We start from the raw sequence: 18619 nt of genomic DNA on the forward strand, positions 1-18619 counted from the left end.
TCTGCAACTGTAGAATAATATACACATGAAACACTATAATGTATCATACATACGAGTATTAGTTGTGAGAAAGTTGCTTTTAAAACCTATGAAAGCAACAACTGTAAACAATGGTCAAGTTGTAAAGTGAGCCACTCAGTTTAGTCGACTAGCTAACGAGGTAGCAGTATGTTTTTTTTCATCACCATTATTCATGGCAGCTACAGCTGAAATATTGCATAAACATAAGCTTTCATGCAATCTAAATGGATGCCTTATATTATTATTCATCTTTGTACAGTTGTCAAGAAAGTGGAAAATAGCCATAGAGACCAAAATTATTTTTGTAGCAGGCTGTGCTTTTAATATCTGTGGGGTCATTTTAGAACTAATGACCGTTTGGGGAACTTTAGACTTTCACACATGTGGCTTGGCTTCATGTTTTAGCACCGGAGATGGTTGTTTTTAGCAACTTGTAGCATCATAACTAAAGTGGTGGTGTTAACAGTTGTAGCAAACAGTCCCTTTTGTTAGGATTGTCTTTTGAGTCGCTCTTGCACTTGTTTTAGTAAAATGGCTCCTAGTTTTACATTTTGTGTGTTTTGAAATGTGTCATTCCTAAAATCGCACATACCTTTGAAGTCCACTAGTTAACACCATGACGATTGCAAAAGCAATGGAAACAAGACTATTTGCCAAATGGTTGTGAGTGTTTGCTGGAGGCTAATGGCAGTTGCTGGGAGAATGATTGCTAAAGCCCCTGTCACGTGGCCTAGAGACCAATCAGTGACCCCCCAAGCCACATGTCACTTGGCAACAATGTGTACTCCTCAACCAGTAAGCAAAACCCCCTTGTGTTTGCTTTGGTTGCTAGCTTATTGCTAAATCGACCATTTGCTTTCAAAGTTGTGCCTTTTGAAACATATTGGCCACTGCTGAGGTACAACTTTTACTTTGACAACAAACTTTCATTTCCAGTTTTTATCACACTTTTTCAAGTCGTATTATTGCTCGGCTAATAGGAACTATTAGTGCTGGGATTCTGCTAGCAACCAAAGAATTCACTAGGATATTGCTGGCAACTGATTTCAGCTGGCAGGAGCCAGCAACCTCCAGAAACCACTGCCAACCAGTGGGGGAATACATGATGTATCACTGGAGGTGATACAACCAGTGACTGTGTCACTTCCGCATGACATCACATGAGGAACCTGAATAGAAATCTATGGGAAAGCAGCTTTCTGTCTCGACTTCTGTAAAAACTTTCTTTATGAATTTATGGGCTCAGTCACTTTTGGGTCATACTGTGTTCCAAAAAGGGATATTATCCATGGTATGTTAGTTAGCAACGTGGAAAGGCAAGTCATTACCCAGTGAGCAAGCAGTTTCACAATCAGAATTGCTCTTCTTTGTTACATCCAGTTTTTTAAAACCAAGATGGCGGCGGTGCAAACGTTAATCTTTGCTGCCTATGGGTAACTTCAAGCCAAACAGTTTATTAACTCAGAGAAGTGAATAAACTATCAATGTTTTATATCAGCTGAGTTTAAATGTTTATATTTTGTTATGAGTCGATTGAAATAACTGCTAGAATTCTTAATTCTTCACGAATATGTGCAAATCCCAATATAAGCGTGCATATTTGATATGTGACTGTACCAAATACATTCAGACAAAAACAAAAACCATGGTAACTGAAGCTTAAGCATCACTATTGTTTCTATGGAAACAACCCAGTCAATGGACATGTGATATGGACTATGGATAATGTGACAGAATTAAAAAAATGAGGAGGAGCGATGTCATTTAAAGGAAAAGTGGTGGATTTTTGAAACCCAGGGCATCTCTGTCTGTTGACACATTCATTATATTTCTAGATTAGCCATAGTGTTTTTCTTCAGCATAGAACAAAATGCTGCATGATAAGAGTCAGAGTCTCATGTGGCTTGATACAGCCAGTATTGATCTTCCAATAATACTTAGATTTGCTGTGATGCCTGTGCCCTGATATGTGAATTCTAACCAGCTCCATAATTCTGACCTTCAGCCTAACTCTGACTTCCCAGTGGAAGGAGAATATCTCACCATATGGATCAATAAGCATTATTAGTAAAATAATAGTTTACTCTTTTCCCTTGTGTGCCTTGCGATCATGTCCCGGTCAGAATACATCTTCAAGGCATCCTAGTACCGCCCCTGCAAATGTGTAAACACAGAATGCATATTTGGACTTCTGTACTCTGCTGGGGATAAATAAAGTTGTCCGTGAATGAAACAGTGTTGTCGCTCAAAGACTGTCAGTCTGTGACAAAAAGGGACTCAGGGGGCGGTGATGTGAGTCACCAGGAAGGTTGAAGATGTGGGAGGACAGTAATTGGGATGTTATGGGGATTTGACTTAAGGGGTGAGCAGTGAGGGTGTTAGCAAGGAAAATGGAAGAAGAATACACAGGAAGGACAGAGCATTTGGATAAAACCAGAACAAAAGCACATTTATTGGCGGATGGGGGATACATTTGATTGAGGTACGGGAATACACGAGGGCTTTGTGACGTGCGTTTGGGTTAATATAATTGGGAGTGTTTTAGGATGATTTTGAGATCACTGTTGAGACCTCTGGAGCTCTGTTTTGGTCCCATACCAATAAAATGTCAGTAATCGGAGGAACCACAGCAGTATTCACTTTATTAACTGAACATGGCTTCTATTGGGATCAGTGGAAATGTGTCTGTGGTTGTGTTCAGCTAGGTGCTACAAATCACAAGGATATTACTTCATTTTGTTTTGGAATTATAATACCACATTAGGCTTTATTTACACCATGTACTAATGTTTAATCTGTATCTGGACACATTATCTTACCCTTGCTTTTAATGGCGTAACGGAGCAGGCTCAAAAATATAACATAAGACACCACATAATACACCAGAATCTCATTTTTAATTAAAGGCTGGTCATACACCGACAGAGCTAGCAATCCAGGCGAAGACCAAGAAAAAGTGCAGAAAAAAGTCCCGAAGGGTAACAATGAGGATATGAACAAGAAGCACAAGGAATACAACTCCAGGAAGAGAATATGAGGAATATAACTAGGAAACTGTCTAGAAAGCTTAACTTCCAAGACAATCTGGCATGTTACAGAGAGACAAAGAAGTATATATAGTAAAAGAGTATGTAACTGGTGAAAACTGATGTGAAAAAAGAACAAAGTAACTAGATACATACATCACTAAAAATGAGAAAATAAAATGGGAAGTGGCACAACAGAAACCCAAAACCATGACTCAAATATTGCATCTAAATGCAAATAAGTGAGGGGGCAGGCAAGCAGGATCAAGGGAAGCAGTCCTCCTTTGTGGGCTTTTGTCATTACTTGTACTAACTGGGGTCTCATAAGTTACCAGGATGAAGTCGAGCTGGAGCTTTCACCTTGCTTTGTGTGGCTGATTCAATCTCAGTTACACTTTATGCATTATGCACGTTCTTTTTTTTTTTATCCTTGCCCAGACTACACTGCACACTGCTGCATATTTATCAGTATATAAATTGAATCAGCTTTGCTATTTTTATGGATATGTATGTGCTTAAGCAGTTGGATCTATAATAAATTAGACTGTAGATAACGAGAAGTCATCCAGTCTCATGTGCTATTGCAGCGTTAACCATGTTATCATGAAGATTGGGTTTAGCCGTAACTGAAGGTCATGCTCCGCAGAAGCTTGAGACAGTTGCGAGTGTTTTTTTTTCAGCCGTCTGGTGGAGTTAAAAATTCACATGAAGGAGAGGAATACAGTGAATGGATGTGGTACAGAGGTGATTATACCAAATGACAGGAACAGCTGATTCAACATTGATTGATTTCATGTTCATTCAAGGTGCCAAATTCATCATTCGTCACATGAGCTGAATTTCAGTGGCTTTCTTTAGAAATCTGCTTCTATTTGACGTTCACAATAAAATGCCACAGTGCTGCATCATTCCCCAAAGTCCCTTAAAGGATAAGAAGAAGCGTACTGAGGGATTGTGCCAGCTGGATTGAGCTAAGGGATTATCCTAGGATGAAATGTACGACGGAGGGAACAAGGGCAGGAGGAAAATGTGTCCCAATGCAGTGTGGCCATTTCCATCCTTAATCCCATAAGAAAGCCAGAGCCTTATTGTCAAGTGAACAAGTTCTAACATACTTAAGGTTTTCTGTGCTATAGCCCACTGTTTTTAATCTAATTTAAAGTTAAATGTGAATTTTTTCTTCCTGTTATTATTGTTAATGATAGTAATAGGATTAAAACCAATATTACTGGTGCTGCTATTACTATAAATATAATAAACTTAATGCAGTTATGTCCCCAAGTAAAGTATAGCAAAATTATGGTTCATTAAAAACTGGGTAGATAAAATGTATCTGGTTTTCCATTTAACCTTGATATCTGAAATGCAGTATTAAATATTGAGCTGCGGACAGTGTTTTGATGACTAGGTTTTTCTTTCTGTTTTCCTTTCAGTTAATGGCTGCAATGGGAAACAGTGCAGCCAAGGCCAAATATGAGCAGAAGGTTCCGGCTTTCTACTATAGACCAACACACACTGACTGCAAGTAAGTACACCTTTCAAATTAATCTCAAAACACGAACACTAGAAAACACAGCCTTGTGTGTATAAAGTTTTTATAGTTGCATAACCAGTTTATGTCTAATGTTAAATTAGCTTATTCTTTTTTGTTAGCTAGCGGGTGACTGTGTGCTAGGACTGAGTGAACTGATGTTAGGCCCTTTCCTGTCAAAGGAACTTGTTTTTTCTGTGTGTCAGGACAGCAGGAACCACTATGTAGGACATTTCTTAGGGCTGTTTTGGTTTGTAGAAAAAAGTATATGTTCTGGGCTAAGTGGAGGCACAGGACACAGCCCTAAAACTACTAGACAAGGATGATTAGCTAAACCCAGAGAAGACAACACAAACAACTGCCATTTCTGTCCTCTTGATAACTACCAGTCTTATCTCCGTTGTCATTTAGTTGCCTACGTGGCAAAACCAAACCCATCTTGTTTCCCTCTATGCTTCCTGTAGTGTAAAGTCCACTTTTGTACATTTTCAAAGTTGAATACAGAATAATGTGTAATGAAAAGGTTGGGAAATCTACTTAATTATTATATTAGCTTTGCAAGTATTACATTCTTTCTTAAAGGCCTAATGAAGGTAGAGTGAACTAGTGCTTTCTGTACTTAAAGAAATCACAATGGCTGCTCTGAAAAAAGCAGAAGCAACAGCAACAAGTTATAAGAACATTCATAACAGCGACTTGGGTTTAGGCCAATTAATTCATTATGACTATACTTATGTGATTGTGTTCATTTGTGGTGCAAAGTTTTCTGATAGTAGCTGGTATGTGCATGTAATACACACAGAGCTAAACGTGCTGCTATACCTATTAGCTAGGTGCTAACGTCGGCCACCGTTTGGTGCTGGACAGCTAATTGCAGTGTACTTTTATAGCATTTGAGCTAAAAAGAAGCTGCATGTTTGTTCAGGAAACAGCTGTAGATTGTGTATCATGTGTTATATCACGTGTTAATCACAGTGATCAGGAAGCATCACATTCTCTTATTTTTTGTGTGTATGAAAGGCCATGAAAAGCAGTGTGGTTTTGTTTGTGTTATTATTTTTACTGTAAATCTGCAGGGGTTTTATTCAGCATTTCTGAATATTCTGGAGGCTGTTATGTAGTACACATTGCACCAGCATGCGCTTTGAATCAGCCTCAAATAGTACTTGAGGTAGCAAGGCTTTCATTTCTTGGCATTTTAGGAGTGTTGTTCCATTTGTCTCCCTGTCTTCCAGTAAATTTAATGAAAAGAAACAACCAAGAGAATCCAAAAGACTGACAGAAAGCCTAGAACTAGAAGTGAGAGAAATACCCTTCTCAGTATCAGCTGTCTGTTTGTGCTCTCACCCAGTGTCATCATTGGGTGTCATTTGAAGAAAAATTTGCCAAGAATGTTTACCTCTAAATGTTGATAGAATAGTTAATGTATTTCCTCTGTGCAGAAAAAGAGATGGTGTGAGCCATTTAGAGCATGCTGGGGAGAGGCAGAGAAGGAAACGGGATGAGAGAGATTGTTGGCATGGCGATGAGCTGCCTTTTTGTTTGTTTTTTTATCAGTGAAAAGGAAGAAGGTTTAAAAATGAGATTGCCACCTTTACATTAGGCTTTGGTATAAGGCTGTGATCAGGTTGCTTTGAGTTGCATTGCAATAGATATCTATGAGTGTTATATGAGTATAAGCTTAATGGATATTCCATTATTCTGTTTTATTGAGGATTAAGTAACAAATTTAAAGATGCAGCAGGGATGAATTAAGAAGTTTAAAAGTGCTGCCATGGCCATTGTAAAACTAAGGAAGAGGTTTATGAAAAAATAACATGTAAAGCACATTCTTGTAAAGGTACATGTCATACCCTCCTCCTATTCCGGGATATACTTCTATTGCTGTAAGCATTTTATTAATGATGATGATATTTGTGACATTTTTTTGATATGGCTTAGATTATTTAACAATTCAATTTTATTTTGACGGGAGACTGAAGCTGTCCGGAAGTTTCTTCTTCCTCCTTAGGCTGTCAGCAGAATTACAGTGACCATAAAAAGCCACTTAACTATATCTTATAATCAATTTGATGAGATATGATCAGTTTTTGTTTGGTCAGTAAAGCATAGAAACTGGTAAGCAACCATTTGTCAACCTCTGGTTAGTAGGGGAAAATGTGTATTCCCAATCTGGTTGGCAAGTGGTTTTGGGAAGTTGCTTGCTTTTGCTTGGGTGAAGTAGGTCCCAAAGAGGGTGCAGAGACAAAAACCTTTGTGTTGCTTTGGTTGTGCCCTACCACTAACATGCACACATTTCTAAAAGCTCAATTTTTGCTCTGAAGGCAAATGCTCTTATCGCTTGGTAGGCAATTTGCAAGTGGTTGCAGACCAGTCGTCATCATCTATTCAACTGTGGTCAGCTGTGGTAATCACTAATGACCAAAGAAGTGGCAAGAAGGTTTTTGGTGCTGCACATGGGTCTTACATATTTCATCACAGTATTCCACTATTTTAATCTCCTCTATGTGTTGGGAAAGCATACAGGTGACTGCATGGTTAAGTCAGAAAATTCAAGTTGGAAGCCAGGAGTTATGCATTTGGCATTTGTGAACTGCCAGGAGAACAAGTAAGAGAAGACCTTTGCCAGCTTGCTTGTTAGACAATAAGAAGATTCAAGTTTAAACACAAATGTCCTCAGAGTAGCAGTTTATCTTGGAGGTGAAAGCCAGTGACTGAAAAGTGAAGAATAAAACCATGTAGTGTGTCCAAGGTCTTTAGAACTGGGGACAATAGGGTGTTGCTGTTCCTTTGTAATTTCCCTCTATATATTCTGGCTTTGTCCTACAGACCGAAGACGTGTTGATTAGGTTAAGTAGTGATTCTAAATTGGCCATAGCTGTGAATGTGAGAGTGAGCCTGTATGCCTCTCTGTGTAAATTTGAGTCCACAATGAAAGCGATTCACAGTGACATGGTGATCAGAAATAGAAGAAAGTCAATCACATTCACTTCACATGACTATACAGGGAGTGCAGAATTATTAGGCAAGTTGTATTTTTGAGGAATAATTTTATTATTGAACAACAACCATGTTCTCAATGAACCCAAAAAACTCATTAATATCAAAGCTGAATGTTTTTGGAAGTAGTTTTTAGTTTTAGCTATTTTAGGGGGATATCTGTGTGTGCAGGTGACTATTACTGTGCATAATTATTAGGCAACTTAACAAAAAACAAATATATACCCATTTCAATTATTTATTTTTACCAGTGAAACCAATATAACATCTCCACATTCACAAATATACATTTCTGACATTCAAAAACAAAACAAAAACAAATCAGCGACCAATATAGCCACCTTTCTTTGCAAGGACACTCAAAAGCCTGCCATCCATGGATTCTGTCAGTGTTTTGATCTGTTCACCATCAACATTGCGTGCAGCAGCAACCACAGCCTCCCAGACACTGTTCAGAGAGGTGTACTGTTTTCCCTCCTTGTAAATCTCACATTTGATGATGGACCACAGGTTCTCAATGGGGTTCAGATCAGGTGAACAAGGTGGCCATGTCATTAGTTTTTCTTCTTTTATACCCTTTCTTGCCAGCCACGCTGTGGAGTACTTGGACGCGTGTGATGGAGCATTGTCCTGCATGAAAATCATGTTTTTCTTGAAGGATGCAGACTTCTTCCTGTACCACTGCTTGAAGAAGGTGTCTTCCAGAAACTGGCAGTAGGACTGGGAGTTGAGCTTGACTCCATCCTCAACCCGAAAAGGCCCCACAAGCTCATCTTTGATGATACCAGCCCAAACCAGTACTCCACCTCCACCTTGCTGGCGTCTGAGTCGGACTGGAGCTCTCTGCCCTTTACCAATCCAGCCACGGGCCCATCCATCTGGCCCATCAAGACTCACTCTCATTTCATCAGTCCATAAAACCTTAGAAAAATCAGTCTTGAGATATTTCTTGGCCCAGTCTTGACGTTTCAGCTTGTGTGTCTTGTTCAGTGGTGGTCGTCTTTCAGCCTTTTTTTACCTTGGCCATGTCTCTGAGTATTGCACACCTTGTGCTCTTGGGCACTCCAGTGATGTTGCAGCTCTGAAATATGGCCAAACTGGTGGCAAGTGGCATCTTGGCAGCTGCACGCTTGACTTTTCTCAGTTCATGGGCAGTTATTTTGCACCTTGGTTTTTCCACACGCTTCTTGCGACCCTGTTGACTATTTTGAATGAAACGCTTGATTGTTCGATGATCACGCTTCAGAAGCTTTGCAATTTTGAGACTGCTGCATCCCTCTGCAAGATATCTCACTATTTTTGACTTTTCTGAGCCTGTCAAGTCCTTCTTTTGACCCATTTTGCCAAAGGAAAGGACGTTGCCTAATAATTATGCACACCTGATATAGGGTGTTGATGTCATTAGACCACACCCCTTCTCATTACAGAGATGCACATCACCTAATATGCTTAATTGGTAGTAGGCTTTCGAGCCTATACAGCTTGGAGTAAAACAACATGCATGAAGAGGATGATGTGGACAAAATACTCATTTGCCTAATAATTCTGCACTCCCTGTATGTGAAATAACTGCTGGCGGTGTGAGCAGGACCTGATATAAACCGTTCTCTGCTTGAAGCAACTACCAGTGAAAGCACACAAAGCCATTGATTGACATTTGACCTGGCAGTAAATACAAGAGTTACCTAGACAACCGGAGCCTCGAATGTCCAAAAGTGACCAGCTGTAGGCTTCAAAGTGATTTACACTGAGCTAATAGTTTCCAGTGTGGATGCAGCTTTCACCTTATGTTGTATTGGTGATGTCTTCACTACTGCAACCTTGAACTGCATAAGCAGTTGAGCCCAACCAAAACAGACTTTTTAAAGCCAATACTGATACTGGTTATTTTTTTCATTTTATTAACCCCCATGGGAAATTAGTCCTCTGCATTTAACCCATTCACTCAGTGAAACAGTGGGCAGTCACCAATCGAGGACCCGTTGGACCAGTGTGTAGAGACGGTACCTTGCTCAGGGGTACCTCAGGGTAGCCGTTCGGTGGATTTGAATCCCCAACCTTCTGATCATGGGGCAAACTGAGCTAACTCTGCCCTATTTTCTGATGGATAGACAGACATTTTTTCTTCTTTCAGAAAACAAAGTACAAACAGATTTCCTGAACATTTGTTATATGTTTATTTACTTTATTTACTTCTTTACTTCTGGACATCAACACTCATAACATTTTTGAAGGGTGTTTCTTCTGCCTCTTCCTTACTTTTTAAATGCCACTTCACATTTATTGGCACATGCCTAATATTGGCTCTAGTAATGGGGTTGAATTAGTCTATGGATGTGAATGTGTGTTTCCACCTTAGGTTTGGTCTTTAGTTCTTATAAATCTCAAATACATCTTGTTTATACCTAAAATAGTATAAAAAACAAACCCTGATAATACTACAGCTTATTGTTGGGTCTTTAGAGAGCTGCATTTTTGTTTGTTTTTTTCCATAAAAAGAATATCCATTTCAAGGTGTGAAATAATTTGATTTTGGCAGTCAAGGGTCAAGGTCACTGTGTTTAAATATGTCTGTCTTCATTTCTATGAGGTCATGCTGTAAGCAAAGTAAGACTCCTGAGCAGTAAAAAGTAACAGTGTGTACGTCTAACTGACAAAGAAAGAAATCATTTTAAGTTTGTGTACATCAGAGCAATTGATGATGAGTGTGCAATTCACATAAAAGCTAACTGTGTGTTTTCATCGTGTCTCCAGACTGCTGAGAGAGCAGTGGATCAGAGCCAAGTACGAAAGGAACGAGTTTGAATTTATCGAGAAGCAAGAGCCATACTCTGCAGGTACGTGCATACTGATAAGGAAGGCTTTGTATAAAAGTCCTCATCAATCTATATGTTCCTACACATCACTGTAACTGCTGGCTTTTTTCCTTTTTTTTTGCCTGTAAAAGATGAAAACACTTGCAGTATTCCAAAGTCAGAAACAGAAACTGAGGAATTGGTTTCAGTTCAGATCTTTTGACCCGGTGATGACCGAAAACAAGAGCAAAATAAGACAGCATCAGGCAGGACTGAATAATTAATAATCGCCTACGCACTGCAATGGCTTTATCCCAGCAATGTAAGAAACAGTGTTAGAGGAGCAGTTTGACATTTTAGGAAATTGCACACTTGCTTAGAGTTAGATAAAAGGATTGACGCGGCTCATGTGTTTACGGTAAATATGAAGCCACTGCTGAGAGACCCCTAAAGCCCACTAATCAGCACATCCTGTTTGTTTAATCTGCATGTCCACTGGTTGCCTGGAAACCTCACGGAGATGGCGAGACTCAAAAATGAAAAAGCCTATTTCCAAAATCAAAATATTCCTTCAACACGTCTTTCAAAAAAATATTAAAATGTCACGTCATGTTTATGAGTTGAAAACAGCTCATCCCTGTTGGGGAGGAGGTCTTCAGATAACGTCCGACTGCTCAACTGTCTCTTCATATCCATCCACCACAACAGTAGAAGCACTGGGCAATAGTACTCGAGAACAGACAAAGACTGTATGTAAAAGATGCATGTACCATAATCATTATGATACTGCTTGTGGTTTCTGGAGCTAAAGCGGCATTCATAAACTGGATGGGTTCAATTCACAGGCATTCAACTCATTTCAATTAAATTTTATTTATACAGCACCAAATCAGAACAACAGTCACATCAAGGCGCTTTATATTGTAATGTAGGCCCTATAAGAATTGCATGCCTGATAATTAGTGCTTAGTATCAGACCAATAAAATTCCAGCTTTACTCACCAAAGCTGTAACACAAACTCCTCGGACAGCCTGGCACTCACAGTAAGCCATATTATTTATCAGTTCATCCATCCAAAGAAACTGGGGATGATAGCTATAAAGCTAGACTTACTGGCAGGCTGATATTATTTGCTAATATCGATCAGCAATAATTTGCTGATATAGCTACATTTATAAAAGTCGGTAAGTGAACATTTAAATGTAAAGAGGAGAGAGAGAAACACCCTTCAGCCATGTTATGACGGATGACGTTGCATAGTTTGTCCATTAGAGGGCGCAACGTAACTTTCCTGCTGGTGAACATGTGTTTGAAACAACACAAACACAACAATCAGCTGATCCAAGCAGAGTCAGGCAGAGCGTAAAGGATAAAATAAATAGCTACACATAACAAATGTTAAGAAAATATGTTTATATTTCATTTGTCTAAAAGAAAAAAAATATCAGCTGACATGTTGGAATGTCAGATGGTTAAATCATCAAATATCAGTATTTATCTTAAAAGTCGTATATTATCCTATATATTATGCATCATCTTTTATTGCTTTTATTATACTTTAACTATAGAGAAAAAAACCTTTTTGTAAGAGGCTGTAAATATTTGAATTTTATTATTTCGTAATCAGCCTCAAGTGGCCATTTAGAGGAACTGCAGTTTTTGGTAATTCTGTACAAGAAGCATTTTGGCGCATGGATACAAAACACATGAACTCTGACTTGGTTGGGGACGTGGGTTAAAGTACTTTGTGTGTTACCTCTAATGTCTTCACATTTAAATGTATATAGCCACTTTTAGGCTTTTTGTAGCAGTAAATGTGCTCGCTCAAGCTAGAACTACATAAGATGAACACATCTATGCTCAAGCAAGCATACCTCAAAAAGAGACTGCAAAGTGGCCGGTCTGCTGTGGTGCCAGGCTTGCACTGTTTACTCTTCGATAAGCAAAACCTTGAAAAACTCTTTGGGTAAACATTTCCCCGTGGATGCCAGTAGCACAAATTCAATTACCCTGAAACATCCATTGACGACTCTCAGACAATTATTTTCATCCTTCTCCTCCTAAATGGTTGTGGTATATGTTTGCGGTTAAAAGCATATTCGTGCAATGACATTGTAATTGTCACTGCTGGTGAATGGAACTGCCATTAAAAGGAGTATGCTTGCTTGTGTGTGTGTGTGTGTGTGTGTGTGTGTGTGTGTGTGTGTGTGTGTGTGTGTGTGTGTGTGTGTGTGTGTGTGTATGGAGGCTGAGGGTAGAGTACTAGTATACATTTCACATCTTGATGAAGATGGTGCTTTCTGATTGGCTTGCAGTGACCTCACCCTCACACACTCAAACGCAAATACACACACACACAACAGAGTGTAATGATATGAGTCATTCTGTCATCTCTATTTGTGCCTTTGTGGTAACGTCATCACTCATTTTGAGGTGCATGTACATAAATATATGTGTGTGTTTGTGTGTTTGTGTGTGTTTGAGATTGACTTTATGCAGTAACCTGGAATGCACAGTGACCAACATTGATCTAATATGCAAAGAAGAGGAGGAGAAAAAAAAGGTCAGAGAAGGAGGCGAGGGTGGGGACAAGGAGGGCTATTGATTGGTGAGGTAACGCCAGTGTAGGTGGATGTTTCATGCCGGAAAGTCACAGACGGAAAGACATACACACACACACACACACACACACACACACACACACACACACACACACACACACACACACACACGCATATATGGAGCAGAATGAGTGCAGAAGATGAATAGATAGAAGACAGGTAATCAATGGCTGCTAATAAAAAGAATAGAAAAGACAGCAGTAAAGTAAAGAAATGTGAGTGAATATGAAAATGACTCCTCAAGCTTTTTAACTGTAAAGCTGCAGTTCATAATTTTATGTAAGCTTATTTTTTTATATTAGCAGTGGTATTTGCCTTTTGTTTATGTCATAAAACTATGTTGTAATAGTTATCGCTGACCTCTGCTTTTCAGTTTATTTTACCAGCAGCCGTCATCTTTTTGTTTATTTTTTTTCGGTTGTGACGGACCATGTTTGGTTTTATTTATAGGTGGCATTTATGCTTCCACCCAAAAAAATGCTGGCGAATAAAATCAACCGCTAAAACTAAACTGTGTATGTGAAAATTGTTTCATTTTAAAAAACATTGATTTATCCAAAAACGCTACCACTGCGGCGATATTGAGGTTTTTCAGTTACCCACTGAAACCTTTCCTGGAAATGGAGAAGCTTTTGACACACTGCGGTGTTTTCATTGGCCTCTTCATAGCTTAACTAATGAAACTACCTGTGTGATTAAATAGTCGTGTAAGTGCAGGTGAAACAATCCTCATACAGATGAGGACAGAATTCGACTGCAGTTGTTACTTGTAGTTCTCAACGAGCCCATTTCTCTTTGGTGAATCTCTCGACTTCCTCCAAATTTGGTGGTGTTCCAAGATGGACCTTGGTCTTTAGTTCATCCCACAGATTTTCAATAGCATTCAAGTCCGGCCTTTGTGCAGACCTGTCAGTAACACTTACTTTGGTTCTTCACCAGGAGTGTTTGTTCACGTATATTTTGGGTCATTGCCATGTTGGAAGATCCAGACCCAGTTTTTCTGCTTACTGCTTGAGGTTTTTTTTTCAAAATCATCACATATTCTTCTTTCTTCGTGACTAGACACAATGAAGAATCGCACAGCATAATACTGTGTTCTTTAGGTTGTACACCTCTTCCTTTTTCTCTCCAAACATAAGCAGCATCTTTGTGGCCAGAGAGTTTCAGTTTAGTTTCATCCGATCAGACGAACTTGCAGTATGCATCCAGGTTGTGGAATGAAGTTCTTGGTTCAGCCTCTGAGTCTATACAGGTTCTGTACAGGGTTGTGGTGATTGTCCTGTCCTCTACAATTCCTATTTGGCTGAGTCCTTCACTCGTGTCCTGGCAGTTGCTCTGGGGTCTTTAGTCACATCTCTCGCTACTTTTCTTTCTAGTCTTTGAAGTCTTGTTTCCTACCTCTGCGAGGGTTGTTCTGTACTCTGTGACTGTCTTTGAATTTCTTGATATTACTTCTCTTTCCAGTTCTTGACACTTTGAAACACTTTGAAACACTCTAATCATTTTGTATGTTCATCTTCTGCTTTGTGACCATCAACAAAGTCTAAACTGATTGCTTTTGTTTTCGGCATGATGCTGTCTCAGCTTTAAAGAAAATGCTATGCTGAAAATCCCTTGCTCTTTTATAAAAGCACTTGGGAAATTTTTGACAAATTCGAATTTCATTGAAATTTCTAAACTTTATTTAGCGTAACCCCCTCTCTTTATTTGTCCTCCCCAGTGTAGGGATTTCAGTTTCATCTTGAATGTAAATTAGTCGCTTCTTTGGAGGACTACCCGGTTATGCTTCCTATAATTTTAACTCGCAAAAATAGATCCAGACAAAAAAACACATCAGAGCTCGACAGAAATAGAAGATAAAAGCAAGAAGAAGAGGCAGTGTGAGTCAGAGGGGTTTACTGAAATAGACCAAAGGAGAAGAAGAAAACATAACAGGGCTACAAATAGTGCGGCATGTCATTAACATGGGAAAGCATGTTCTATGTACAGAAACAATAAAAACCGTCTGCGCTGACTCACGCTGTTTTTTTACCCCCTCCCCTGTTTGTTTCTTCCCGCTCTGCTGTGTTTTCTCGCTCTTGCACGCCGTCTCCTTTTCCTCGCTGTCTGCATAAATGAGATTTCAAACGATCTTTGATTTCAGCTTAACTGAAGTATCATCTGACACCAACCAGTTACAATATCTCCCCATCACTGTTGTAAACGTCTCCTCTGTTTGATCTCCTGTCTCCTATAAAGGCTTTATGGTACCAGCTCCCCTACCACACACACACACATTTATTTCTTTTTTTCTTTCTACCCAGGGTACCGAGAGGGGTTTCTATGGAAACGAGGAAGAGACAACGGTCAGTTTCTCAGCAGAAAGTTTGTCCTGTCAGAGAGGGAGGGAGCGCTGAAATACTTCAACAAGCAGGATGTAAGAAACACGATACAGCCAATAGCAGAATTTCTCTTTGGTGCACAGCAGCCATACTGAGGAATGTGAGACTTTTACAATTCATTGTTTACCCCTGCTCCTGTCAAGGCCAGAGATCCCAAGGCAATAATGAAAATAGAAACCCTCAATGCCACCTTCCAGCCTGCCAAGATTGGCAACCCCTGCGGACTGCAGATCACCTACCTGAAAGACAACAGCACAAGGAACATCTTTGTTTACCACAGCGACGCCAAGGTACGCATGTGCATGTATTACACACATTTCTGCACAAGTAACTCCAAATTACTATGTACACTAAAATGACGGGCTTCTGCTTCTCACGCGCAGAGCTTTAAAAATAGCACAGAGGAGATCTGTGGCCTCAAAAGATGACTCTGATGGCAGAGTGCAGACTTTAATTTGAGGACACTATGCCTTAGATTATGAACAAAGCACAATACTGTGCAAAAGTCTTTGCCCTCCATCATTTCTTTATATTTTGCTAAGAATCTGGAAAATAGGGAGTTTGTACAATTCTAACAAGCTTGAAAGTCTCCACCACAGCCTGGAGTGTCTTAGGCAGCTTTCTTTCAGTCTTCAGGAACAGTTCTCCACGCTTCTCCAAGGACATTTAAAGCTTCTTTGTTTTTTAGTTTTTATTGGAGAGAAGACAGAAAACCTGGGAGAAAGACCAGAAGGAGAAGGCCTTGGGGCAAATTTAAACCAGGCTTCTGCATCAACATTAATTCAGTTTAAATAAAGTGAATTGTACAACATGTTCTCATCCAAATCGTTGGTGTGGTTCGCGTTTGGAGGCATGACAGCCTTTGAAATAATAATAATAAATAAATAAATAAATAAATAATAATAATAATACATTTTATTTGAAAGTGCCAAGACATCCAAGGACACTTAACAATAGAATAAAACACATAATAGAACAATGACAGAAGAAAAATAAGAAAACAAGAGCACAAGATAACGTACACAAACAACAGGTTCACAGTGAATATGCAGAGTTGAAAAGATGGGTTTTGAGTAGGGATTTAAAATGGAGGAGAGAATCAAGGTTTCTTATACAGTGGAACCCCAACTTACCAAATTAATTCGTTCCCGAGGGTCTTTCGTAAGTCGAAGCACCCATCGCGCCTTTTGAGTGAACGATAGGCTAATTGCTAACGGCAACAACAATACGTCGTTTAAGTGGAACAGCGAAGCGCAAGTACAAAAGCCACGGGGTTGTCACATGATTCGGACGGCATTGTAGGCATTCTAGGCTCAGCCAATCAGAGCCAGCAGATTTCATAACACGGGCATTTTGCCGTAACACGGGCAGAAATATTGCCGTTCAGTGCCTTCGTAACTTGAATTTTTCGGGGGTATTCGTAAGTCGGCGTTCCACTGTACCTGGGGTAGAGAGTTCCACAGCCTGGGAGCAGAGCAGCTGAAGGCCCTGCTTACCATGACGGTGAGGCGGAAAGAAGGCACAGCAAGCTGAACAGAAGACGAGGGTCGAAGTGAGCGGGCAGAAGAGAGGTAGGGAGGAGCGAGGTTATGAAGGACCTTGAAGGTGACCAGAAGAAGTTTGTACACTATCTGGAATTTCACACGGAGGCAGTGAAGTTCCTGGAGAACAGGGGTGATGAATGAATTTGTACATGTACCTTTGTTTTGCGTTCTGATCATGAATCACTTTGGAAAACACTATCTGATAGGGTTAAGGTTAGGGTTAGGGCTCGGACTGGAATGGACGGCTGGAGCCTCTGCTCCAAGCATGTGTTACCGCCTCAAACGCCATTCTATTGGATTCAATTGACAATCCGGAGCGTCTCATAGTAACGCGAAATGTACCCTTCCGCGTCCTTATGAGACGCCTCGGGCTGTGATAAATCGTCAGTATGTTACGCGTTGGGAATGAGAATTCTCTGGACCTTTATTTATATAGATCCAAATCACAACAGCAGGCACCTTAAGGTGTTTTATATGGTAAGGTAAAGGCAGTATGTGGGTCACCTGCACAGCCCAATGAGCAAAACCAGGACACAACGTTCATAGACTGGTCATCTTCTGAACATAGTGTTTTAGGTTTGCCACTTCTTCTTTTGTCCATTTTTCTTAAAGCCACACCATGATGAGATATTCCAAGTTTTCAGCGAATTGCTTTTTGAGAATCATCATCTTGGTTTAATTATACTATTTTATATTTGTCCCATTGTGTTATCTTTGCCATTTTTCAGATTTTTTAACAAATTCTGCACTTTAGTGACAGGCTGCTGGAAACAAAGTGTCTAAAAATACAATTAGTTCTTTGCTAAGCTGTCTGTTCTGTGTCGAAAGAACACTCGTGCGTTTCCTTGAGCTTTGCTTTTTATGCTTGCATGATTCATAAGTCAGTGTTAAGTGGCTTAACAACAACAACCACAAAATATTGCGCTGAAAACATTCACACCACTTTTTTAAAAATTGCAATAATGTTTACCTCCTTGGAAGCAAAATGTAAAGAAATTAGGGGCAAATCTAGACTTGTGCACAGTCCTGGAAGCAGCCAGTTGTTCAAAAACCAGGATGCTATATTAAGATGAAAATAGCTGTGATCGCTACAGTTTTGCCTGTTATCACGAAATGAATTAAATCAGTCAGAATGCACTGAGTGCGCTCCACCTGCTAGGCTTATTAACCTTAATTAAAACACAAGCATTTACATCAAATTAAATCTTAACTTTTAACTGTTATTTTAATATGATTTGATACTGAAATGATGACAACAGTAAGCTCCTGCACATATTTATGGGATTTCAGACCTAGTGAGAGAAAAACGTGAAGAGGCCTCAAGTCCTGGGGAGTAATGAATCATTCTAGTTGTGAAATCATGTTTTGTCTGGTTGGTCTGGCTATAGCTGCTTACAGACACCAGCGCTGAAGCTAGTGCTGGATTAGCCAGTTGTTATACCAAAGGTGATGAAATATGCCAGTTGTAATACAAAATCAAAGCCTCAAACTCAAAAGCGTCGAGTGTCAACTTCCTAAAATGCAGCCACACCTGTTGCTTGATTGAGGGTCAGAACATTTGAATCTGACTCTGAGTAAATGTTAAGGACATGCAAATAGTGAGTAATGTTTGCAGGCTCTCTTAGGTTAGGCCAGTTCATTGTTATTAAGGTGCAGGGTGTGTTCACAGGTGTTGTAGCCCTTCCGCTCCCAGAGGTAA

General features: G+C 39.7%; 1 protein-coding gene across 1 annotated transcript in view; it reads left to right on the top strand.

Annotated features, from left to right (window-relative positions):
* The window catches only part of LOC146626249 (arf-GAP with dual PH domain-containing protein 1), a 36125-nt gene that overhangs the window by 13505 nt on the left and 4001 nt on the right, over positions 1-18619 (top strand). Inside the window, exons 3-6 of the mRNA XM_085361210.1 lie at positions 4481-4572; positions 10333-10415; positions 15299-15411; positions 15520-15666. Of these exons, the coding sequence (XP_085217336.1) occupies positions 4481-4572; positions 10333-10415; positions 15299-15411; positions 15520-15666 (435 nt within the window). The remainder of the gene's footprint in view (positions 1-4480; positions 4573-10332; positions 10416-15298; positions 15412-15519; positions 15667-18619) is intronic.

The sequence above is a fragment of the Diplotaxodon limnothrissa genome, linkage group LG8 (assembly GCF_057381915.1).
Source record: "Diplotaxodon limnothrissa isolate DT_005_m linkage group LG8, D_limnothrissa_male_GT1.1, whole genome shotgun sequence".
Lineage (NCBI taxonomy): Eukaryota > Metazoa > Chordata > Actinopteri > Cichliformes > Cichlidae > Diplotaxodon > Diplotaxodon limnothrissa.